Here is a 25241-nt window from a genome sequence, read left to right as displayed (position 1 = left end):
ATCCAAGTCTGGTTATAGATTGTTTAAATATTCTGCTGCTCAATTATTCAACAGTCTGGATTCTATAGTTATAAACTCTAAGTGTGTTAAATCATTTTGGCCACACTATTGGCTATGTATATAGCTAAAAATGTTCTAGATTAACTTAAAGAAATTTCTTAAAGTTTCCACTGTCAATACAAATTGTTATAAGTTTTAAAGCTAGACGACCTTTTGATTTCATAAAATCAGTGAAATTTAGTTCCCTCTGAAATTTGGTCATTGCAATATATGTTTATTTCTGTAATATCTCACAAAATATCAGGCCATTCTGTGGCTGGGAAGTTATTTAATTTGAGGGGATTAAAGCAAATAATGTGCATGAAATCGCTCGCTTCACGCAGTCAAGCAGACAGAGGAAGTCCGTGTGTGTGCGCATGCGCAGGTTTACCTTTGACCTTGCACTGAAAGTTCCATCATTCTGTCGCTAAACGAACAGCTGATCACACCGAGGTGCTCGCTGACCGCTGATATTTATTAGCTTGGTCCTGCGTTACCTTTCCTTCATATATAACATAACGTCTTTTCTTCTCGCTTTCTTTCCGTTAGTGTAGTTGATCTTTCACGTTTCATTCGCACACTCGCGTCCTCCATTTTTCTCTCCTGTTTCAAATTTGTATCCCACAATGCCTTGCGCGAACAGGGAAAGCCCACCACGTGATGCATGACGTAGTATCTTGTATTGGGTCATGGTGAAGCAGGAAAAAATAGCGGAGAATTTAGGGCCACGTGGCCTTAAATTCATTAATTGTTCTATTTTAAAAATAATAATAAAATTGGAAGTCTGTGATTCGAATTCAGTCGCTTTCAGTTCACTAAACAAAAATAATCGGGTGTTGGGGAAAATTCTTTTTATGACCTACACTTGAAAAATCTGAAAGGCAGTACAGCTTTAATGTTTTTATCCACATTCTTATATTTTCATTTATTCTATTTGTTATATATTTGCCACTCATTTATAGTTATGTTATGCACATCTTTCATGTAAATAAGTGTCAGGTTTTGAAACCCTGTGCCTAATAAAGTTTATTATTATTATTATTATTATTATTATTATTATTATTATTATTTCTTAACATTTCCATCGTCATAAAGTCCCTGTGTAGTGTGGTGTTATTATTATAGACACAATAATGTACTAGAATGAGAACATTCATGTAAACCTTGCAGCTGGCACTACTGTCAGAAATGCTGTTATCGAAAATTAATCAACAATTTCTGACCATCACATTCAAGAATGCAACAGTGCCTTTTTAATGCTCCTGAGGTTTCGGAAGACTTTTTAGATGGAAATATAAGTGGTCCATTATTCTGCCTTGTTTCCATATAAGCCTTGATATGGATCTGTTATGAGTGGCTTAATAACACAGAGCCAAATTATCGAGCGCTTCAAATCACAGATATAATCATCAGTTCAGATATAATGACAACGTTGTTATTAAGCTTCTGTACTCATTTCCTTTTTCAAACCGTCTGATTTATTCTAAAAAAAAAAGCACTGCAGTATGATTAAGCTAATATACCATATTATTATACATACAGGAGACTTGTTCGATGGAATAACAATGTGTTCTATTCCCTTCTAGCAGGTTTCATTCATTTGGTTTGATAGCATGCAATATTGTTCGCATATCGCTTATCCTATGTGTATAACATCACTCTACCCACTGGAGAATAAGCGTTGAATATGGTTTACGATATTGCACGGTTGTCAAGGCAACATGATGTTACATGTCGGAGATGTAAAACTTCTGTGCTAGCGAGTGAGCGACTGGGACAATTTGTAAACAAACATGGCCGCCAGGTTTGCTTAATTAAATACGGAAGATTTTGAGAGAATTTTGAAAGAGAAAGCTGCGTTGAACACCCAACATGAATGTATAATAATAATAATAATAATGGCTGGATTTTTTTCGTGGTATATCAGATATATTCCATTCAGCTAGCATGATACTGAACGAGTCTTCGACTCGATATCTGATATCTCATCTCATCTCATCATCTCTAGCCGCTTTATCCTTCTACAGGGTTGCAGGCAAGCTGGAGCCTATCCCAGCTGACTACGGGCGAAAGGCGGGGTACACCCTGGACAAGTCGCCAGGTCATCACAGGGCTGACACATAGACACAGACAACCATTCACACTCACATTCACACCTACGGTCAATTTAGAGTCACCAGTTAACCTAACCTGCATGTCTTTGGACTGTGGGGGAAACCGGAGCACCCGGAGGAAACCCACGTGGACACGGGGAGAACATGCAAACTCCACACAGAAAGGCCCTCGCCGGCCCCGGGGCTCGAACCCAGACCTTCTTGCTGTGAGGCGACAGCACTAACCACTACACCACCGTGCCACCCTGATATCTGATATACCACGAAAAAAGCCAGCCAACATAGTTTAAATATACCATTATAAAGTTAGTGCTACTGTAATTTGGAGAGCATCTATTTTTTAATTTTAGGATGTTAAAACAAATATTTAAAACTGATGTCTTTTCTAGGTATTCACTGGAATCTTCACTGCCGAAATGGTGGCCAAACTGGTTGCGATGGACCCTTACTATTACTTCCAGGAGGGCTGGAACATCTTTGATGGTTTTATCGTGAGCCTGAGCTTGATGGAGCTTGGACTGGCTAACGTGGAGGGCCTGTCTGTGCTCAGATCATTCCGATTGGTAAACACTCAACCATAACTCTACACAGTGTGTTAGGAATATTGTAGCTCTGAAAGCGAAATTATATTTTGTTTTAAAACAATTCCACAAGCTTATCCTCCTTGAATTTCATTCTTCTCTTCTCTTCTCTTCTCTTCTCTTCTCTTCTCTTCTCTTCTCTTCTCTTCTCTTCTCTTCTCTTCTCTTCTCTTCTCTTCTCGCTTGTTTGCTGTTTCATGTGCAACCTTCAGCTGCGAGTGTTTAAGCTGGCTAAGTCTTGGCCCACTTTGAACATGCTGATAAAGATCATTGGGAACTCGGTGGGTGCTCTGGGGAACCTGACTCTGGTCCTGGCCATCATTGTCTTCATCTTTGCCGTGGTGGGCATGCAGCTGTTTGGGAAGAACTACAGGGACTGTGTGTGTAAGATTCATGTTGACTGCAAGCTGCCTCGTTGGCACATGAACGACTTCTTCCACTCATTCTTGATCGTGTTCCGTGTGCTGTGCGGAGAGTGGATCGAGACAATGTGGGACTGCATGGAGGTGGCGGGTCAGGCCATGTGTCTCATCGTGTTTATGATGGTCATGGTCATTGGAAACTTAGTGGTAAGAGTTCAGATTTAGTTTTAGTGAGCTGCTGCACTGAGATTTAACAATTATTCACCAAAGGCGAAGTGAATATCGGTGAATAATTATTCACCGATATTCACTGAGCCTGAGACGGATAATTGTTTGAGTATAAATACATATAAACTTCATAATCGTGAATTGGCCTAGTGGTTAGCGTGTCCGCCTCTCGATCGGGAGGTCGCGAGTTCTACTCACGGTCGGGTCATACCAAAGACCATCATAAAAATGGTACCTACTGCCGTCTGGCAAGGCACGCTGCAATACAGATGTGAGTGGGGAGTCAAACTCTCATGGTTAGCAGAGGACCAGCCCCCAATTGTATCCCTAGCTATGTAATAGGCAAGAGGCCGAGAGCTACAGAAACGGAGATCGGCACCACCTAATGCGCCATATGGTGCGGGAAGGATTTTAGACAGATAAACTTCAAAAGCGACATGTAAATGTAATGAAGGCGCATGCAGACTCCTCCCACTTATCTACACCGACTCACATAAAATACTTTGTTTTGAAACAGATAAAATAAATCACAATTCCAGCTTACCTTTGAATAATTTTAGACCAAACCTCGTAGCATCTTTAGTGCTTTTAGGAACAGCGTTTTCTTTCATCATTTGTACGGTAATTCTTCCTCACTTATGATGACAAAGCGATTGGCCGCCATTTTGCCGAGTTCCTCGAGGTGATTATCGAGAACTAGTCCGTATTTCTCGACCAATCAGCGCACAATTTTCTATAATCACTTACTAAATTAATTTAGTATTTTATGTGAAAAGCTTCCAATGTAGCTCCTAAGCTTTTCTTCATGATAAAGTGTGCAGTGTTTGACAGAACACATGGCTGGGTGGTTAGTAAATGCAGAATGTGGTATCAGGGTTGTAACTGTGTCCTGCTTGGCTCGTCAGGTGCTGAATCTATTCCTTGCCTTGCTGCTGAGCTCATTCAGCGCAGACAACCTGGCAGCTACAGACGATGATGGAGAGATGAACAACCTGCAGATCTCTGTGAACCGTATCAAAAGTGGCTTCGGATGGGTAAAGGCCAAAACTCGTCAGTCAGTGCAAGTTATCCTCCAAAGGAAGGCGGTGGACGAGGCCAAGCCTCTGGACGAGCTGTACGACAAGAAACTGAATTGCATCACTAACCACACGGACCTCAACCGCGAGTTGGACTACCAGAAAGATGCCAACGGTACCACCAGTGGCATCGGCAGCAGTGTGGGCAAATACATGATCGACGAGGACCACATGTCCTTCATCCACAACCCCAATCTGACCGTGTGTGTGCCTATCGCGGCAGGGGAGTCTGACTTTGAAAACCTGAACACGGAGGACTTCAGCAGCGAGTCAGACTTTGAGGGCAGCAAAGACGGGGTGAGTCATTTAAGATCAGGCGTATGATGATTAAATGTTGATCAGAACTAAAACTAACAATCAACAAAAAAGGCCTACAGAACAGGATTATACAAATATACATCAACAGAAGGTGGAATTTTAAGAATCTTAAACAAACACTTGGATAAATATGACAATGAATGCATGTGTGTAAAATAGTTGCACTGTTGGTGTGTGATTATTAAAGTGTATCATCAAAGTATGACCTACTGTAAAACTGTTCACGTTTGTTAGCTGGATGACAGCAGCTCGTCAGAAGGCAGCACGATAGACATTAAGCCGGAGGTCGAGGAGGCTGTGGTGGTCGAGGCAGTGGAGGAGTACGTTGACCCAGAGCCGTGCTGGACCGAAGGTATCACTTAAAGAAAAATAAACACACAAACTTAATTACATAGAGTTTGTGAAAGATTATTTCACCTCTTGCCCTCGGACTCAGCCGGAGTGATCTCGAGATCACTGCCCTCGTGCCACCGCAGAATTCTGGGGCGAAAACCGCGAAGAACAGACAGAGACCCAGAGATTGGTTTCACCGTCGTTTATTCACAGTTTTCACCGAAGATGGAAAATCCACAAAAACTTTTTATACTTTTTGTTTATCTGTGTGAAGGCGGAGTGTGTGTGTGTGTGTGTGTGTGTGTGTGTGTGTGTATGCGAATCACTGGCGTGAATAGGGGTGTGTGTGTGGGATGTGTGTGCGTAGGAGTGTGTGTGTGTGTGTGTGTGTGTGTGTGTGTGTGTGTCAGACTATGATGTCAGACATGTTTGTCTCCTCACTTGCATGCAATTGAGGGGACCTTGATCTGGGGCAGGTCACATAATCTCCATCAGTGTGTGTGTGTAAATCTTGAATCAATCATAAACATAATGACATATTTCTGATGATATGACATGATAGCAAGGTACAGACAGATTTTAATGGTCATTGTTTACGTACACCCCTTCAGGTCAGATATAAAATAGGGCAATATGTACTTAAGATAGTGATGGAATTTTTAAACACAGATAATATGTCTAGTCTATGAAGAAGGTCAAATACATCAGAAATTAATGCCAAGTTAAACAGAAATAGTTTAAAAGGATCTAAAACTAAAGGATGAAAAGCTAAAATATTAAAATCATAAATTCTTAACAAATGATTCACCTTGTGCAGCAATAAGGCTAACTTAAATCACTTAATGCAGCTTTAAATCTAACATTAAATCTAACAATTCAACACTGAAGAGACTGGTTAAATCTAACAGTTTGTGTATATAAAATTGAATATATAAATATTTATCATTTTCAGATTATTAGATGTCAGTTTAGTAGCGAATAAATGGCAAATCAGAAAATATAAAAAGAAATAAATACAGTACTTTTAAATGCATTTAAATTGCTTGAACAGTGAATGAAGGACTATTAAAAAAAAAACCTAAAAAATTTTAGGAATTCAAAGACATTTCAGACTCGAATGCTTCATTAATTTTGCAAGCAAAAAATTCTAATGTCATAAAAATGAAGTAAAAGAGTCAAAGAAAATACAATTCCGTATTAATATTCTATCACTATTCTATCACTATATAATATTGAGGAAAACAATAATGTCTTCAACTGCAAAAAAGTTGGGACACTATGTACAGCGTCTTGCAAAAGTATTCATCCCCCTTGGTGTTTGTCCTGTTTTGTCGCATTACAAACTGGAATTAAAATGGGGGGTTAGCACCAACATGCCTACCACTTTAAAGGTGAAAATTGTTGTTTTATTATAACACAAACAATAGTTAAGATGAAAAAAACCCCAAACCCCCAGAAATCTGGAGTGTACACAGGTATTCACCCCCCCCCCCCCACCCCCAAAGTCAATACTTTGTAGACCCACCTTTTACTGCAATTACAGCTGAAAGTCTCTTGGGGTACTGTATGTCTCTATTAGCTTAGCACATCTAGCCACTGGGATTTTTGCCCATTCCTCAAGGCATAACTGCTCCAACTCCTTCAAGTTAGATGGGTTGCTTTGTTGTACAACAATCTTCAAGTTATGCCACAGATTCTTGATTGGATTGACACCTGGGCTTTGACTAGGCCATTCCAAGACATTTAAATGTTTCCCTTTCAACCACTCCAGTGTAGATTTAGCAGTATATTTAGGGTCATTCTCCTGCTGGAACGTGAGCCTTCGTCCCAGTCTCAAACCTCTGGCCGACTCAAACAGGTTTTCCTCCAGAATTGCCCTATATTTAGTGCCATCCATCTTTCCTTCAGTCCTGACCAGCTTTCCTGTCCCTGCAGATGAAAAGTATCCCCACAGCATGATGCTGCCACCACCATGCTTCACTGTAGGAATGGTGTTCTCAGGGTGTTGGGTTTGTGCCACACATGGCATTTCCCATGATGGCCAAAAAGTTCAATTTTAGTTTCATTTGACCAGAGAATCTTCTTCCATGTGTTTGGGGAGTCTGTTACATGCTGTTGGGCAAACTCCAAATGTGTTTTATTAAGCAATTACTTTATTCTGGCCACTCTTCCATAAAGCCCCGCTCTGTGGAATGTACGGCTTAAAGTGGTCCTATGGACAGATACTCCCATCTCCACTGTGGAGCTTTGCAGCTCCTTCAGTGTTATCTTTGATGTCTTTGTTGCATCTCTGATTAATGCCCTCCTTGCCCGGTCTGTGGGTTTTGGTGGGCGGGGCCTTCTCTTTTCAGGTTTGTAGTGGTGCCATATTCTTTCCATTTTGCTATAATGGATTTAATGGTGCTCCGTGAGATATTCAAAGTTTGGGATATTTTTTATAACCCAACCCTGATCTATACTTCTCCACAACTTTGTCTCTGACCTGTTTGGAGTGCTTCTTGGTTTTCATGTTGCTTGCTTAGTAGTGTTGCAGAGTCAGGGTCCTTCCAGAACAGATTGATTTATACAGACATCATGTGACAGATCGTGTGACACTTTGATTGCACACAGGTGGCTCTTAATCAGCTAATTATGTGACTTATGAAGTGAATTGGTTGGACCAGGTCTTATTTCGGGGTTTCATACAAAAGGGGGTGAATACCTATACACACTCCAGATTTCTGTTTTTTTTTCATCTTAATTATTGTTTGTGTCACAATAAAACAACAATTTTCACCTTTAAAGTGGAAGGCGTGTTGTGTAAATCAAATGGTGCTAACCCTCCAGAAGTCCATTTTAATTCCAGCTTGTAATGCGACAAAACAGGACAAACACTAACGGGGATGTATACTTTTGCAAGACACTGTATGTACCTTTTTAACCCTAAAAAGGTACACAGTTACCTTGAAATCCAGTAATGAGCCCTGGGGGGTACATCAGTGTAGACTGTACCTTGGGAGACAGAAATGGACTCCGACTGTACCCCCATTTCTGACAATGTGCTTATTCCAGCAAGACAATGCCAAACCACATTCTGCACGTGTGTCCAAGCAGAGTGACTTTGTAGTAAAAGAGTGTAGGTGCTAAACTGGCTGGCCTGCCTCCTGTTAAAAATGTGTGGCACATTATGAAGTGCAAAATACAACAATGGAGAACTGAAGTCATATGTCAAGCAAGAATTGGAAAGAATTTCACTTTCAAAACTTAAATTAGTGTCTTCAGTTCCCAAGCGCTTACTGAGTGTTGTTAAAAGAAAAGGTGATGTAACACAGTGGTAAACATGCCCCTGTCCCTCCTTTTTTGGAACACGTTGCAAGCATGAAATTTAAAATGAGTGTATATTTACAAAAAACAACAAAGTTTATCAGGTTGAATATTAAATATCTTGTATTTAATTGAATACAGGTCATCAATGATTTGCAAATCATTCCGTTCTTTTTTTTTTTTTATGTTTTACGCAGCGTTCCAACTTTTAAATAATCGGGGTTGTACAATATTAATATCAAACATCACAATACAAATAGAAATTGTTCTTTGATGTATATTTTTACAGAATATTTCTATTTTTTAATGATAGACATTAGGACAAATTCATTACTGGTGTGGCATTTAAGCTGCTACTGTGGTATTACATTAAACACATTTTGATCAAAACCAAACAACAAACAATGAAGTCATTCAGAATGTCTGTGTAGTGGCCTGGGAAACCCTTTACATGATGAAATTTGGACATTTTTGTATGTAAATATAAATTTTTTGAACTTTTTTTTTTTTTTGGCAAACATTTCCATATAGTGGGCAGCACCGTGGTGTAGTGGTTAGCACTGTCACCTCACAGCAAGAAGGTTCTGGGTTCTAACCCAGTGGCTGGCGAGGGCCTTTCTGTGTGGCGTTTGCGTGTTCTCCCCGTGTCCGCGTGGGTTTCCTCCGGGCGCTCCGGTTTCCCCTACAGTCCAAAGACATGCAGGTTAGGTCAATTGGTGGCTCTAAATTGACCGTAGGTGTGAATGTGAAGATGTGTGAATGGTTGTTTGTCTCTATATGTCAGCCCTGTGATGACGTGGCCACTTGTCCAGGGTGTACCCAGCCTCTCGCCCTAGTCAGTTGGGATAGGCTCCAGCTTGCCCACAACCCTGCACAGGACAAGTGGTTACAGATAATGGCTGGATGGTGTTCCATATAGTACTGGCAAAATATATTTTTCAGGTTAATATAAGTTCAGCTGTCAAAATATCTTTATAGGCAGAAAGATGCACTTTCTGCCACACTGACATCTGATGGCTTTTCCAAAATCATCATACACATACATTGTACATATGCTACATTTGACTCAACTTGGAATTGGAAATCTCGTAACTCGGAATGATGGAATGTTCAAGCTTAGTATACTTTTTAAGCTACAAATTGTGAAAGTATTTGTTTTGTTAGCAACAAGCTAGCCAGCTTTCAGTAGTGATGTATTTACTTTTTCAAAACAGCGAACTGTACAGTCAGTGTCCCAGATTTAACCAACTAATATGTCTGTGTTGATTGATCTAAAGTAAATGCGCCTATAAACGCATTTAAAGTAGTTTACGAATAGAAATTCTAAGTTGAAGGGGCATTTTCTTTCATTTCTCCGAGTTGGAAGTTAGAAATACAGAAGTATGATGTATGTTGAATGCAACATGCAACACGATACACTCTCAGAAAAAAATGGTGATAAACTCTGACTTTCCTTGTGGAACCCTTATCTTAATTCATGTATATTTCTCCAGGAAATGTATATATACTGTACCCTTTTAAGATAGATTTAGGTAGTTTGACTGTAGTTAAATTTTAAAGCTTTAACTTGGAACTACATGCACCTTTCTAGGTAAAATATATACAGAACTGTCAAAGTCTTAGGCACATGTTGTAAAGAAATGCTGTCGACCAAAAATGGCTTAAAAATAATGAAATGAAATGTTTCAACATTAAAAAAATACTATAAACAGTAAGCAGTACGCCATAATAAATGAAGCAAAGTCAATATTTGGTGTGAGACGAGTCGACCCTTTGCTTTAAAAAATAAATAGTAGTCTCAGGTCCAGTGAGTGCAGTTTTATGCGGAAATGAGCTGTAGGTTTTACTGAGCATCTTACAGAACCAGCCACAGTTCTTCTGGACACTTTGACTGTCACATTTGCTTCTTAATTTTGCACCAAAACCCAGCAGCCTTCATTATGTTTTCTTTTTTCATCGGAAAAGTGCTCTGTTATGGAATATACTGCTCAGATAGAAACTTTTTTTTTTCCTGTAACGTTTAATTTTGTGGTGTAGTGGTTAGCGCTGTCGCCTCACAGCAAGAAGGTCCGGGTTCGAGCCCCGTGGCCGGTGAGGGCCTTTCTGTGCGGAGTTTGCATGTTCTCCCCGTGTCTGCGTGGGTTTCCTCCGGGTGCTCCGGTTTCCCCCACAGTCCAAAGACATGCAGGTTAGGTTAACTGGTGACTCTAAATTGACCGTAGGTGTGAATGTGAGTGTGAATGGTTGTCTGTGTCTATGTGTCAGCCCTGTGATGACCTGGCGACTTGTCCAGGGTGTACCCCGCCTTTCGCCCGTAGTCAGCTGGGATAGGCTCCAGCTTGCCTGCGACCCTGTAGAAGGATAAAGCGGCTACAGATAATGAGATGAGATGAGATGTTTGGAACTGTAAAATGTTTTTGTACTGACTCGATAACGTAGAAGTCATAAAATAGAAATCTATAACAAAGTTTGTATTGGAAATATATATATATATATATATATATATATATATATATATATATATATATATATATATATATATATATGGGTGCCAAAGACTTTTGCACAGTACTGTATATACTAAGGGTACAAAAAGTGTTCCCATAATGGTACCACTCCTTTGACAAGAAAAGATACATAATAATAATAATAATAATAATTGTATTTATGTTTTCACCTTTGTTTGTTTGTTCCCAATATAACTCAAAAAGTAGTAAAAAGATTTTGATGAAAATTTTGAGGAAAGGTGAACCATGGGCCAAGGAGCAATTGATTAGATTTTGATGCAAATCCAAATATGTGGCTTGGTGGAGGAATGCACTCTACCGAGTGTCCTTCTAGTTTTTTTTTTTATTATTATACCCCTGTTCCGAAGGGGGGTGGGGGGTGGGGATACTGGTTTACCTCTGTTTGTCCGTCCGTCCATATTTCTGTCCGTCTGAAATCACCCTTTTTTTTTGTGGAAATTGTCACTTACAAAACATATAGGGTGGATTTACAAAATTTTCATAACACTTTTCTCAGCAACTACAAATCACAACTGCTTGATATTTGGTATCGAGCTTCAGCTTGGGGTTCTATACCATGTATACTGTTTTCACGTCTGTCGCACATCGACTTCCTGTTAACCGACTGAATGTATTTACGAAACATATAGCATGGATTTTGACGCTATTTCAAGAAGCAAAATGCTATTTCAGAATGACAGTTTACCAGGATACTGTTTGAAATCCCTGGGGAGAGACACGGCTCTTTACTTACTTGTTTGAGGGTTCATTATTTGTTGAAGTCAACATTCATAATAAGTGTCCTATTCCTTCGATCGCTTGCATTCTGATATAAGCGAGAGTGGGGGGGGGGATACGTAAGTGAGCAGTAGCTCACAGTTGATCATGTTTTTTTTAAAACCAAGGACGTTATCCTACTAAATGCTTTGCTTGTTATTTTGCCTATGAATAGTGTTTTGGTGCTTTTGTGCTGACGGAAATTGTCCTGATTTGCAGCTTGTGTTGCGCGCTACAAGTGCTGTGATGTGTCCATCACTGAGGGCTGGGGAAAGAGGTGGTGGTACCTTCGCAAGACCTGCTATCTCATTGTGGAGCACAACTGGTTTGAAACACTCATCATCTTCATGATTCTCCTGAGCAGTGGAGCCTTGGTGAGTTCACGCACAGAGACACTGAGCTTCCAGTTTGTTCTTTATTGAACCTGGTAGACCTAATAAACTTTCAGCTCAGTGTGAACACACACACACACACACACACACACACACACAGTCTTCAACCACAGCATTCGCAGCTCCATATTTATTTAGTCTTAGTCTCTGTGTAAAATGGTGTAATTATGTAGAAACTAACATGAGGTGAAGTTCACTCACTTGCTGCAGACCAATGGAGCCTGAAACACACACTCCTCTGCCATGTGATTAATGGACTGTACTATTCATCAAACAGGTTCTATTTCTGTTCCTAGCACGGCTCTTCCCCTGTGCACCAGTAATGAAGCCCAAATTAGAAACTAATGCAATTCAGAAGCCAGGTCTTACTTCAGAAGATTTTGGAAGCTGACATTGCTTTTGTTAGCACAATTGCTAATCCTGCATGTTCCTCACAAAACTGCTTTGATAATTAGTTTCACAAGTAATGTGCTGGCATTTTTAACGTTCCACAGCAGTCAACCAAATCTTCTCCAGCCTTACAGAATGCCATATTGTTTGCAAATTTATACCACAGTGCTGTAAAATGTCTTAATTCTGATCGATCAGAAGGTGTTGATTAATTTTCTATAACAGCAGCTCTGGCTGTGGGTTGTTTGAAGGGTTTATATTAAAGGTAGACTGCCTTTCAAATTTTTCAAGTTGAGGTCATAAAAAGAATTTTCCCCGACACCCAATTATTTTTGTTTAGTGGATCGAAAGCTACTGAATTCGAAGCACAGACTTCCAATTTTATTCAGTTTTTAAAAAAATAGAACAGTTAATGAATTTAAGGCCACATGGCCCTAAATTCTCCGCTATTTTTTTCCTGCTTCACCATGACACAATACAAGATACTATGTCATGCATCACGTGGTGGGCTTTCCCCGTTCGCGCAAGGCATTGTGGGATACAAATTTGAAACGGGAGAAAAAAATGGAGGATGTGAGTGTGCGAATGAAACGTGAAAGACCAACTACAGTAACAGAAAGCGAGAAGAAAAGACGTTATGTTATATACGAAGGAAAGGAAATGCAGGACCAAACTAATAAATATCAGCGCTCAGCGAGCACCTCGGTGTGATCAGCTGCTCGTTTAGCGACAGAATGTCGGTGTAACTGTCAGTGCACGCTCAAAGGTAAACCTGTAGATGGCAGTAATGCAACACTGTGGATGCCAGCTGCTGTAAAACCCAAAAGAAGAAGGTGGTAAACCTGCGCATGCGCACACAGACTTCCTCTGTCTGCTTGACTACGCGAATCGAGTGATTTCATGCACATTATTTGCTTTAATCCCCTCAAATTAAATAACTTCCCAGCCACAGAATGGCCTGGGGTTTTGTGAAATATTACAGAAATAAACATGTATCACAATGACCAAATTTCAGCGGGAACTAAATTTCACCGATTTTATGAAATCGAAAGGCCGTCTAGCTTTAAAGTGCTCGTTTTATATTAACAATTTACAAAGGGACTTGTACGGCAGATGCTTCATATAAACGTTTTTAAATAAGCGTGTGCAGTCATTGACATGGTTTACATTGATGCAGTTTACTATGTCAGGATGTTTAACACATACCGTACCTGCAAACTCAGAAGGTCTGAAAAAGGTGACAAACTTTTTTACCCCCCGACGTAAACCAAAACCCGAGCCCGCCCTGTCTCCGAAAAAAGGTGCAACATAGCTACAGGTAAACAAAAAACCTGTTTATTAACATAACCTTGTTTTTTGGTCAATCAGTGCAAAATGGCTGATGGTCACTCAACAAAATCGACCACAATTAAGTAACAACAATGTCAAGCTGAGTAATTTACTAATAGTAAATCTCATTTCTTCATTGTGAATATTACAAACTTCCATTGGTTTTACAAAGTTGTTAAGACTGGATCCTCATTCCAATAGACATGATCTAGGCTATGGTAGTTAATCTCTAAATTAACTAAACATGCAATGTACAATATTTTTTGGTAATGTAGGCTAGTCTACTCCTATTTTGCCAAACATTAGCCTACTGGCAAATATCAAGTAACCCATTAAACAGTGAAATGGTAGAATTACAGAAAACTACAAGCCTAGCCTATTTAGCCTAATCCAGGGCTTTTCAAAGTGTGGGGCGCACCTCCCCTAGGGGGCGCCAGAGTTCTTCAGGGGGGGCACAACGTGAGGAAAAATAAACCAGAATAAGTTATTATTGTGGACATTTAGCGAACTTCAGCTAGCCTTTGCCAGAGACAAAATGGATTGATTTTTAGTACCTAAAGCTACAGTGAGTGAGGAGACAGAGTCTGGGCCAAGCAAAAAAATCAGACCCTCCAGGATTTTGCGATGTTGCGATTTGCAACTTCAACACAAATTCAACCAATCCCCGCGAATTCAGGGCGGTGTTGCAATTATATCCAATCACCGCAACTTTCCCGCAAATTTGACCAATCGTCGGCGTCGTCTTGAGGTGACGTCGGCAAACTACCTTCTGCCTTACTTCCGTGTATACGTTCAAGAGAAGCAGCATGTGCGCAGTGTTGCCAGATTGGGCGGTTTCAAGTGCATTTTGGCGGGTTTTGGACTGGAAAACGTCAGCAGTATCTGGCAACACTGCATGTGCGAGTCAGTGTTTATGTAGGCTTAAATTCTGTTACTGAAAGTGTGTTATGTTTACAGTGAAGGACTGTGTGCACTTTACATTATTTTTTTACTTAATACAAGAAATTAATGGATGCCAACATTTTTGCCAAAATGGTATTTTATTTTCCATTGTTTAGGCAGCTTCAGCATCATACTGTGAGATTCTGTTCAAATTGGTTTTTTTTCTTCTATGAAGCCTGAGCCATTTATTTTATTAATTTATAATTATTGTTTAATTTAGTCTTCAGGAGAGACTGCCTGCACACAGTACTAGTATTAATAGTTTTTTTTCTTACATGAAAGCTGAGGCATTTATATTATATTTTAAGGTAACTTCATGGTGTGCTGTGAGGTTCTATGCACTTTAACTTTTGAACCAACAGGTGCATTTGGATAAGTAAAGCCTATTTTTCTGCATTTTTGTAGTCCTGGTAATCTTTTATATTGGTAAAGTTGTTTACAGGACCATTTCTCAGTGTCTTTGTTTTTTTAATCAATAGTTTTTCAGTAATAACTTAATATTTAACATATCACTCAATTTTAATCACAAAAAGAGAAAATCACAACAATTTCTCGCAACTTTCACTTCCTCCCGCAATGTAATCGCAACAAAAACCTAAAAAACACCGCAACTTTCATCGCAATTTTTTGGAAAACCCCCGCAACATCAGACATTTTAGCCTGCAACAATCACAAAAAAGGCCTGTGAAATCCTGGGGGGACTGAAAAAAGAAGGAAGTATGACCACGATTATTTAAAGTTTGGATTTTCATGGACTGGATCTGAAGATGTTCCACTGCCACAGTGTGTTGTCTGCCAAGAGGTGCTAGCTAACGATGCTATGAGATGTTTAAAATGTGTAAAACAAGATGTTTTAAAAAGCACAGATGTTTAAAATGTGTAAAAGAAAAAAATAAAAATGTATACAACAACCATTTTTTAAAAATACGAATAGAACATTAAGTATAGCAACAACAAAAATTGTAAGGGGGCGCTGTTGTTTATTTGCTCTCTGAGGGGGGGCTGACTCTCCCACACTTTGAAAACCCCTGGTCTAATCTATACACACCTCTGCATTGGCAACTCGCTGAAATGTAGGTACAGGCACCCTAACTCGCTCCCTCATAACATCAGGCCCCTTGGAAGCACTTTGCTCTGGGACTGGAAGGACACTGGATGTGGTCATAACAGTGCACACTTTTTGACGGTGCACCTCTGTTTGGCAGCGTGCCAAAAGAGCATGAGAGCCTTTGCTGCTGTAATTTATTTCTTTTTGGCAAATACCCAGCTTTATCTATCTTATGAAAAAACTGTGACAGCGGGAAGCTGTGCTGAACTCCCTTCACTTCAGTCTTGACCTCGATTTTTAGCCGGGCCCAGCTCCACGTGCACCTCAGACCTGCATCAAGCTTTGCTACATAAACAGCGTCTTCCTCTTTAAGCTCCCTCATTCTGGAAAAGAATTGACCAAATATTATCGGCTGGGTCAGGGCTCCTTTTTGTTACCATAAGCGTTTGTAAAGGCTAACTCTAACTACATCCAGCCATGTTAAATGATCCGCCGGAGAAGGTGCTTCAATCACTTAAAAAACGCCGGTGTACTAACGTTAATGTTACGTGTTCGTTTTCATTCCTCATCTTGTAACAATGTCGCATTATCATCAGATAACAGTACGGATGCAGTAGAGATAGCCTTCACAAAAATTATTCGAACTGAACTGACTGGCATGAAAGGTTAACGTTAACACACAATTCACTGATGTTAGCTGACATCCTAGCTAACGTTAGCATACAAGCTGAAAAACTTTACATTATGTCTAACGTTAAACATGTTGGAAAAGGTTTCATGTCACGACACACGTAACGTTGTTAAAGTAGGATTATCTTTGACAAACCAAGTTTAATTTACACAGCATATTACATTGTTGGCAGATAATGAGACTTACCTCAAGTCTGTCGCTAGTGTCCATAGATCTCTGAAGTCTCTGACGCAGGTCGTATGTTTACTGTCTATGGTTTAGTCAGGCAAAGGTTTAGTTCGCCGTGGGAAAGATGGATTGACTTGGATGTTTGTGATTGGCCAAATGAGTAGCGTGTGATTGGCCAAATGACTCTTGTGAAGATGGCAATCCCATTTTACTGAAAGTCCCATCCACCGCTGATCCCCCCCCCCCCAAAAAAAACCAAAACTCTTCAGATCTAGATGAATCACGAGAATGAGATATTTTGTTTGCAAAACGGCGAACTTCGCCGAAAAGCGACTAGTTTGCAGGTATGTTAACATTTTTGGAAGGAGTCTCCAGTGTCAGTGCTTTGTGATAGTCAAAGTTATGAAAAAAAGCTGACTTAAGTTTTCTGACATTACTGCTCATTCTTATGTAATTGATAAATGGAGAGCTAATTTGTTTCTTGGATGTTCCACAACATTAAATGTAACTATAAACAGATAAAATGTATGATATGTTCTTTAAAGTAATGATAAGTTTTAATTGTTGGCAAATTGCTGTGGTATAAGGTGAATAAAACACTTCAGGACTAGTCTGATTAACACCAGACCATATCACAAGTGAAATATGGTCTGGAATCCGCCTATTGAATTTCCCGTAGGGGAGGTGTGGTTTACGATTGTCAACGGCCGTTTATTGGACGTTGCGAATGTCTATCATTTGGCGTATACGTAGCCCATGGCCAATCATGGCAGTTGTACCCGGTGACGTAGTTAGAGCGACGAAGAGGCAAAGAAAGACTGCAACGCCAAACGCTGTTCTTTTTTTAAAACAAACTTTCACTCTAAACTATTCAGAACAGTGTCTAAAGCTTGATCGAAAGTTTGGTTCGTATCGCTCGCCGCCATGTTAAATGTGATCCGTAAACAGTCCCAAATAAACTACAAGCTTCCGTTTGTCGAGTAGTACGCGTCACCGTCTTTCCACCCCTCCCCACTCTCTGATTGGCTCCCTAACTCAGGCGAGCCTTTAGACCATAGTTTCCATGCTGTCTTTTCAGATCGGAACGATTGTGCAAAGCAGCATGGGATTTCCCAGGCTACTTCAGGACATGCTGGTTTTGGGAAATAATCAACCATTGATTTATTTTTCTATAGCAGTACTAACCATTGTGTTTTAGTGGAGCAGAGCTCCATCCTTAAGAGAATACAGTGTCTTGCAAAAGTATTCATCCCTCTTGGTGTTTGTCCTGTTTTGTCACATTACAAGCTGGAATTAAAATGGATTGTTGGAGGGTTAGCACCATTTGATTTGCACAGCATGCCTACCACTTTAAAGGTGAAAATTGTTGTTTTATTGTGACACAAACAATAATTAAGATGAAAAAACAGAAATCTGGAGTGTGTATAGGTATTCACCCCCTTTCGTATGAAACCCCTAAATAAGAGCTGGTCCAACCAATTCACTTCATAAGTCACATAATTAGTTGATTAAGATCCACCAGTGTGCAATCAAAGTGTCACATGATCTGTCACATGATGTCTGTATAAATCAACCTGTCCTGGAAGGACCCTGACTCTGCAACACTACTAAGCAAGCAACATGAGAACCAAGAAGCACTCCAAACAGGTCAGAGACAAAGTTGTGGAGAAGTATAGATCAGGGTTGGGTTATAAAAAATATCCCAAATTTTGAATATCCCACGGAGCACCATTAAATCCATTATAGAAAAATGGAAAGAACATGGGACCACTACAAACCTGACAAGAGAAGGCCGCCCACCAAAACTCACAGACCGGGCAAGGAGGGCATTAATCAGAGATGCAACAAAGACACCAAAGATAACACTGAAGGAGCTGCAAAGCTCCACAGTGGAGATGGGAGATTCTGTCCATAGGACCACTTTAAGCCATACACTGCACAGAGTGGGGCTTTATGGAAGAGTGGCCAGAAAAAAGCCATTGCTTAAGAAAATATGTTTGGAGTTTGCCCAATAGCATGTGGCAGACTCCCCAAACACATGGAAGAAGATTCTCTGGTCAAATGAAACTAAAATTGAACTTTTTGGCCATCATGGGAAACGCCATGTGTGGCACAAACCCAACACCCTGAGAACACCATTCCTCCAGTGAAGCATGGTGGTGGCAGCATCATGCTGTTGGGATATTTTTCATCTGCAGGGACAGGAAAGCTGGTCAGGACTGAAGGAAAAATGGATGGCACTAAATACAGGGCAATTCTGAAGGAAAACCTGTTTGAGTCGGCCAGAGGTTTGAAACTGGGATGAAGGTTCATGTTCCAGCAGGACAATGACCCTAAACATACTGCTAAAGCTACACTGGAGTGGTTTAAAGGGAAACATTTCAATGTCTTGGAATGGCCTAGTCAAAACCCAGACCTCAATCCAGTTGAGAATCTGTGGCATAACTTGAAGATTGCTGTACACCAAAGCAACCCATCTAACTTGAAGGAGTTGGAGCAGTTTTGCCTTGAGGAACGGGCAAAAATCCCAGTGGCTAGATGTGCTTCATACCCCAAGAGACTTGCAGCTGTAATTGCAGTAAAACGTGGCTCTAAAAAAAGTATTGACTTTGGGGGTAAATACCTATGCACACTCCAAATTTCTGTTTTTTTTCACCTTAATTATTGTTTTTGTCACAATAAAACAATTTTCACCTTTAAAGTGGTTGTGTAAATCAAATGGTGCTAACCCTCCAACAATCCATTTTAATTCCAGCTTGTAATGCGACAAAACAGGACAAACACCAAGGGGGATGAATACTTTTGCAAGACACTGTCTGGTAATGCACTCCATCAACCTGATGGCTTTTGCGACCGTACAATGCCTGTGTACCACCACAGGGAACGTGATTCTAAGCGCAAGGCAACGTATCTCATGAACACTTGACTACCAGACAACAAAATTTGTATCTTTATTGATAAATGATAGATGGGTTTGTTATCCGGCGCTTATTTGTAATTTGCTTTTTTTTTTAAATGAAGTGGGATTAGCTTCACTTAGCTTTAGTGACCTGAGTTCTGTCTTGTGCTCTTCCTGTAGGCTTTTGAAGATGTATACATCGAGCAGAGGAAGACTATACGGATCATCTTAGAGTACGCTGACCGGGTGTTCACCTACATCTTCATCCTGGAGATGCTGCTCAAATGGGTGGCCTACGGTTTCGTGAAGTATTTCACCAACGCCTGGTGCTGGCTAGACTTCTTCATCGTGGATGTAAGTGCGCTGCTGTATTTCCTCTGTGTTCATTAGTGCGAGTTATTGTACGATGGCCTCACACATACACACCTTGTCGAGTGCAAGCTAGCTAAATACGCAAGATATTGTAATTGTACGCAGACGATATACATGCCTGGCTACGTTATCAATGAAATCCTGCTCAGAACTAGGACATCGTTTAAATTGCTCAAATAAATTGAATATAATATCATGAATGATCTACGACAAATCCTTGAGCATACTGTTACCTGAAATTTGTTTTGTTAATTCATTTATAGTTTTAGAAGCCTGCTTTTACATTTGACACATTATTTTTTTTCAGAATGACCAGAATTTCATCATTCTATGCTAAAGATTAAAAACAAAAAACAAAAAAAACAACAACTTTACTATCTCTGTTTTTCATTCAAGTTTTTTTGGGTCACACTTCCAAAGTGGAACTTGTTAGAAAATCACGGAGCAACTTCAAGCCAATTTTTTTTCACTCGTCTCGTCTTCTTCCGCTTTATCCGGGGCCGGGTCGCAGAGGCAGCAGTCTAAGCATGGAAGCCCAAACTTCCCTTTCCCCAGACACCTCGGCCAGCTCCTCGGGAAGAACACCGAGGCGTTCCCAGGCCAGCCAAGAGACATAGTCCCTCCAGCGTGTCCTGGGTCTTCCCCGGGGCCTCCTCCCGGGGGGACATGCCTGGAACACCTCCCCAGGGAGGCGTCCAGGAGGCATCCGAAAGAGATGCCCGAGCCACCTCAGCTGATTTCTCTCGATGTGGAGGAGCAGCAGCTCTACTCCGAGCTCCTCCCGAGTGACTCTGCTTCTCACCCTATCTCTAAGGGAGCGCCCAGCCACCCTGCGAAGGAAACTCATTTCGGCCGCTTGTATCCACGATCTTGTTCTTTCGGTCATTACCCAAAGCTCATGACCATAGGTCATTTTTTGACCATAGGTCAATTTTTTTTCACCTTCTAACCAATTCAGGGTTTCCCCTATAAAGCATCATAGCTTAGTGGCCCCGCTACACTTAATTTATTGACCGATACGCTTAGTGACATGCTGCTACCCATTAAACCGCCACCGTGAAGCTTACAATTTAGGCCGACGGTATAAAGCTAGAACCAACATGCATGTGTTTTGTAGCCTTTGAGCAGGTAATCAATCCAGCCCATGCGAGCCCATGGCCCTGAACTTGACCTGAGTTCAAAGCTGATGTCAGAGAAGGGTATTCCACACTGATTGGTTGAGTGTCTGCGGTATCCTGCGTTGATTGGATGAGCGATGCACAATTAATATTCATAGGTAACTTGCGCAAAAATGATGGAGCCTTCAAGCCGGGTATGAGTGATCAAAACACAGACGGGTCGCAGCTTAATTACAGAGTTTCTCACAAAGAAAACTGCGGAAAACAACTCCGCAACAGTGGCAGACCATCGCTGTGAGACCGTGACGGCCGGTTCACTGTATGTTCCTGACCAGCTTGAGTCTGACAGTGAGAGTATTTAGGTATCCGCACTATTGCCAAAATTTAATGATCAGTATTTTGAACGACTCGTGCCATGTTGCATCACCATTCACTTTATTTGATGTGAAATAAACTGCAGTCTCCTTTGGAACAGAACACTGCTTGTGAAATGCCAGTGGGTATGGGATTGACTTTTTTTTTTTCTTCTGTTTTTAGGGTGGGAATTCAGTAAAATTATAAGTAAATAAAAAATAGCCCCCCTCCGAACATGTTGAACTGGTAAAAATCAGCTTGAGATATCACCAGAAGCCACGAAATGGCTTATATTTAAAAATTTTCCAGAGGAGCATGCCCCGGACCCCTCCAGCTTACTCCTGCACCTCACTGCAGTGTTGTAGTAGAGTCACTAAACCTGGAGTCTGAGTCCAGTCTCGAGTCCCCAGTGTTCAAGTCTGAGTCAAGTCCAAGTCATTAAAAAATTTGAGTCGAGTCCGAGAACAAGACTCCAACCGCACTATTTGACGGTGGCTGTTTCAGCGTCATTAACATTAGTTTGTTCCTGAACATCAGGGAGTGTGAAGTATTCTGTCAGAGATGGTTGGGAGATGGATGTAAGTGCAGAAGGTGTGTTTATTAATGCAAGTGAAGACGGTAAACAATCCAGAACGGCAGGTGAAATCATAAAACAGTGAAACAGGCAATAGGTCGAGCGAGGCACAAACAGGCTATCGTAGTCTCGGCAGAATCAAAAATGAGAAACAGGAAATCAGGGATCAGGAAACCAAACAAGGAAATAAGGCTCGGTAATGTATCAGCAATGCAACTCAATACTTCGCAAAGTAAGTGTGTTTTCACAGTTTTTATATAGGTGCACTGATTGCGCCTTAATCCTGTGCAGGTGCAAGTCGTTTATGGCGCGTGCGAGAGTCCGCTTGGCATGCACGCTGTCCGGAGAGCGCCCGAGAGTCTATCTGATGCCAAGGCGATGCACGAAATTAGTACAAAAATTAATGTAGATATAAATATCTTATGCCAAATATTATGGCATGTTACAAAAAATAAAGAAAAAATCCCAGTCCTCGTCTCCAATTTACGAGTCCGAATGCAGTTAATGCACGAGTCTGAGTCCAAATCCGAGCCATCACTGCTCAAGTCCAAGTCAAATCATAAGTCCTTAAAATTAGGGCACGAGTCGGACTCGAGTCCGAGTCCTGGACTTGAATACTACAAGCCTGCCTCGCTGTGTTCAGGGACCATTACTCTTTCCAGTTTTTCTGAAGGAAACCCTGCAATTGGATCATAAGTGAGAAAAAAACATCACAAAAAAAATCTCAAAAAGGAGATTCACGAGATATTAAATTGAAATATTTTTAACAGCTTGGCTATTTTTGGGACATTTACTCATTCATGGTGTCGACCTCTAAAGCTACAGCAAAGGCAAACAACCTCCTTATCAACAAAGTTAAATAAACCTTTATTTCATCTTCATTACTGATAATAATGAATCTAATATAGAGAGAAAGCAAGGCTAGTTAGTTCACTGGTAAGAAAATTGCTTATAAAAAGCTCCTTTTTTTGCTGATATAAAAAAAAAACAACAACAAAAAAACCAGCCTATTGTGAAATCAGCCTATGTTTCAGAACGTATCAGCTCTGTATATTCATAAAAATGCCAGCATCATGACCTGTCACATTCACGGAGGCTTACAATAGCAGAAAATAGTGCTGTGTTGTATTTGAGCTGACCAGGCAAAATCGAAAGCGCTCTCGCACAGGAGTCTCTCCTGAATATCTGCTCTGTGTCTGGTGTTGCCATGCAGAGAAAATCATCTCAAGGGTGTGTTTTTTTTTGTTTATCAGCAAGGTGTGACTGTGTTGGGCCAATTCATGAAATGAAGTGCTTAATATAAAGTGTTAGAATGTAATGGTATGCAGAGGTGACATGTAATGAGAGCATATCAGTTCCTTTCTGAGATGTTATTGCACTTAGCTTAGAGCTGGGAACATGTTTAGTCTATAGACGTGCAGGTTCATCACCCATGCATAACCATGACGATGTTTACTCCTGTGATGCTTGAATATTTAAAGCGATTCTCTGCTAAAAGGCTACGAAATCCTGCAGCCTGCAAAGAATTGTATATTCCTGTGTAATCCTATAGAATATTGAACACACTGTGAAGGTGTGTGTGTGTGTGTGTGTGTGTGTGTGTGTGTGTGTGTGTGTGTGTGTGTGAAATAAAATCTGACACAGGCATAATGAGCATAGGCAATCAATAACAATGATTATTGATAATCGATACGATATTCAAGCATTGCTAGACCCGAAAATGTTCCTTATTCTGAAAAGTGTATTTGTGCCTTGTGTCTGATGCAGTGTTTAATGAATATGTCTCTCGATTGATTTCCTATTTGACCCTCATTGTGAAGGACCCTCCAAGTGTTACACTTAATTTTCTGCAGAGATCAAAAATTTCATTTTATATATGTATATTTTTTTAAATATACAGTGTGGCTTTTGGTTTATGAGAAATTGAATACTGTATTCAGATTGACATATTATGTATTCCAAACATATATGAATATGGGCCACACTCTTCTTCTGCTTCTTCTTCTTCTTTTCTAAAGAAAGATTGCCATAAAAATCCCGTCCCACAATACCGATAACTATAACAACAACTATAACGATTACTATAAATAAATCAGTCCCCTGAAGTTTATGTGGTCGGTGTTCACACCAGACCGATAACGATCCCTATAGCCCAGGCCTGGGTTTATCCGTATCGGTGAGATTGCTTCTGGAGCCATTTTTCCAGGCCTGGACCTGATCCGATAAAACATCTGACCAATCAGGTAATTGTTTCCATGTGACGTTGTCTGAGCACGTGCTATTTTCCCCGGGCATCTTTGTATATCCTTGTTGCATCATGAAGCCACGGAATACGGATTCACTGAAAATGAAAAAATATAATACAAAGCACATGGCCCTAAATTCATTAAAGGTCCCATGGCATGGTGGTTTGTTGATGCTTTAAACGGGCTCGTGGAAGCTTCCGGATGTTATATCCGCAGCCTTTCTCGAAATGAACCCTCGGCACGTAGATATAGCCTCCTGGGAGAAAGCCCCATTTCAGCGCTTTTCCCAGTGAGTCGTTTTGCTAATGAGAAGCAGGAGGCGGGGAAGGGTAGAGGGTGGGGACGGGTCTTATCATTAATATTCATGACATGTAAACGTGTTACTTCTGATTGGCTAACAGCACTGTGACGCTACCTCCAGTGGGTCAGAACAAGCGGATGTGGGTGTCTTACTATGGCGAGAGAGGAGGAACAAACCGCGAAGGGAAAAATACCGCGCGCTGACGTCATTAAGGTGCGACGCGAGGAAATAAAATAAATTCAACAAATGTTTGGGTTTTTACTAAACAAACAAATAAAATGAACGCGTGACTTAAAAAAAAGAATGTGGGTGTCTTTGTAAAACTGTTTTGATTGGCTATTATAACAGAGCATGCTGCATGCTTTTTGGTTTTGTAGCGCAGAGTACCTGGCTAACTGCAGGAAGCGGTTAGCTGCACAGCTAATGTAGCCATTGCAAGGCTAACGTGGCACCGATTTTAACACACGGCAAAACGACTTAACAGTTATACACTTACTTGTTCGCTGTTTGTGGCTGATGCGGCAGGGATGCTTGGTACGGACCCAGGCTTCAGTGACAGTTGATGTGCAAAACCTGCCCTGTACTGTCCCAAGTTGTGGAAACATTCCTCAGGAAAATGCTTCCGACAAACACACACCGTCTTAGGTAGACTCGACGGCGTATTATTGAAGTAAATAAAATTAAGCCACTGCGTCTTCAGGGGCTCTCCCATCGGCAGTAAAAACAGACTCCTTTCTGTGTTGTCACATCCATGTACAGCGCAAATTCCATGTTTCGCT

The 25241-nt window shown here is 40.7% G+C and overlaps 1 protein-coding gene and 1 long non-coding RNA gene across 13 annotated transcripts in view; one reads left to right on the top strand and one right to left on the bottom strand.

Annotated features, from left to right (window-relative positions):
- scn8aa (sodium channel, voltage gated, type VIII, alpha subunit a) overlaps nt 1–25241 on the top strand; it is a 170902-nt gene that overhangs the window by 117348 nt on the left and 28313 nt on the right. For all 12 annotated transcript variants that reach the window (XM_060938434.1, XM_060938436.1, XM_060938437.1 and 9 more), the window contains 6 exons: nt 2543–2716; nt 2947–3303; nt 4230–4697; nt 4953–5070; nt 11858–12012; nt 19678–19851. In XM_060938434.1, the coding sequence (XP_060794417.1) occupies nt 2543–2716; nt 2947–3303; nt 4230–4697; nt 4953–5070; nt 11858–12012; nt 19678–19851 (1446 nt within the window). The remainder of the gene's footprint in view (nt 1–2542; nt 2717–2946; nt 3304–4229; nt 4698–4952; nt 5071–11857; nt 12013–19677; nt 19852–25241) is intronic.
- LOC132897092 (uncharacterized) overlaps nt 4939–25241 on the bottom strand; it is a 69136-nt gene continuing 48833 nt past the window's right edge. Inside the window, exon 3 of the long non-coding RNA XR_009656239.1 lies at nt 4939–5076. This is a non-coding gene — a long non-coding RNA (uncharacterized LOC132897092). The remainder of the gene's footprint in view (nt 5077–25241) is intronic.

This window comes from Neoarius graeffei, chromosome 13, assembly GCF_027579695.1.
Source record: "Neoarius graeffei isolate fNeoGra1 chromosome 13, fNeoGra1.pri, whole genome shotgun sequence".
Lineage (NCBI taxonomy): Eukaryota > Metazoa > Chordata > Actinopteri > Siluriformes > Ariidae > Neoarius > Neoarius graeffei.
The sequence above is the reverse complement of the archived record's forward strand: the minus strand, read 5'-3'. Positions and strand labels throughout refer to the sequence as shown.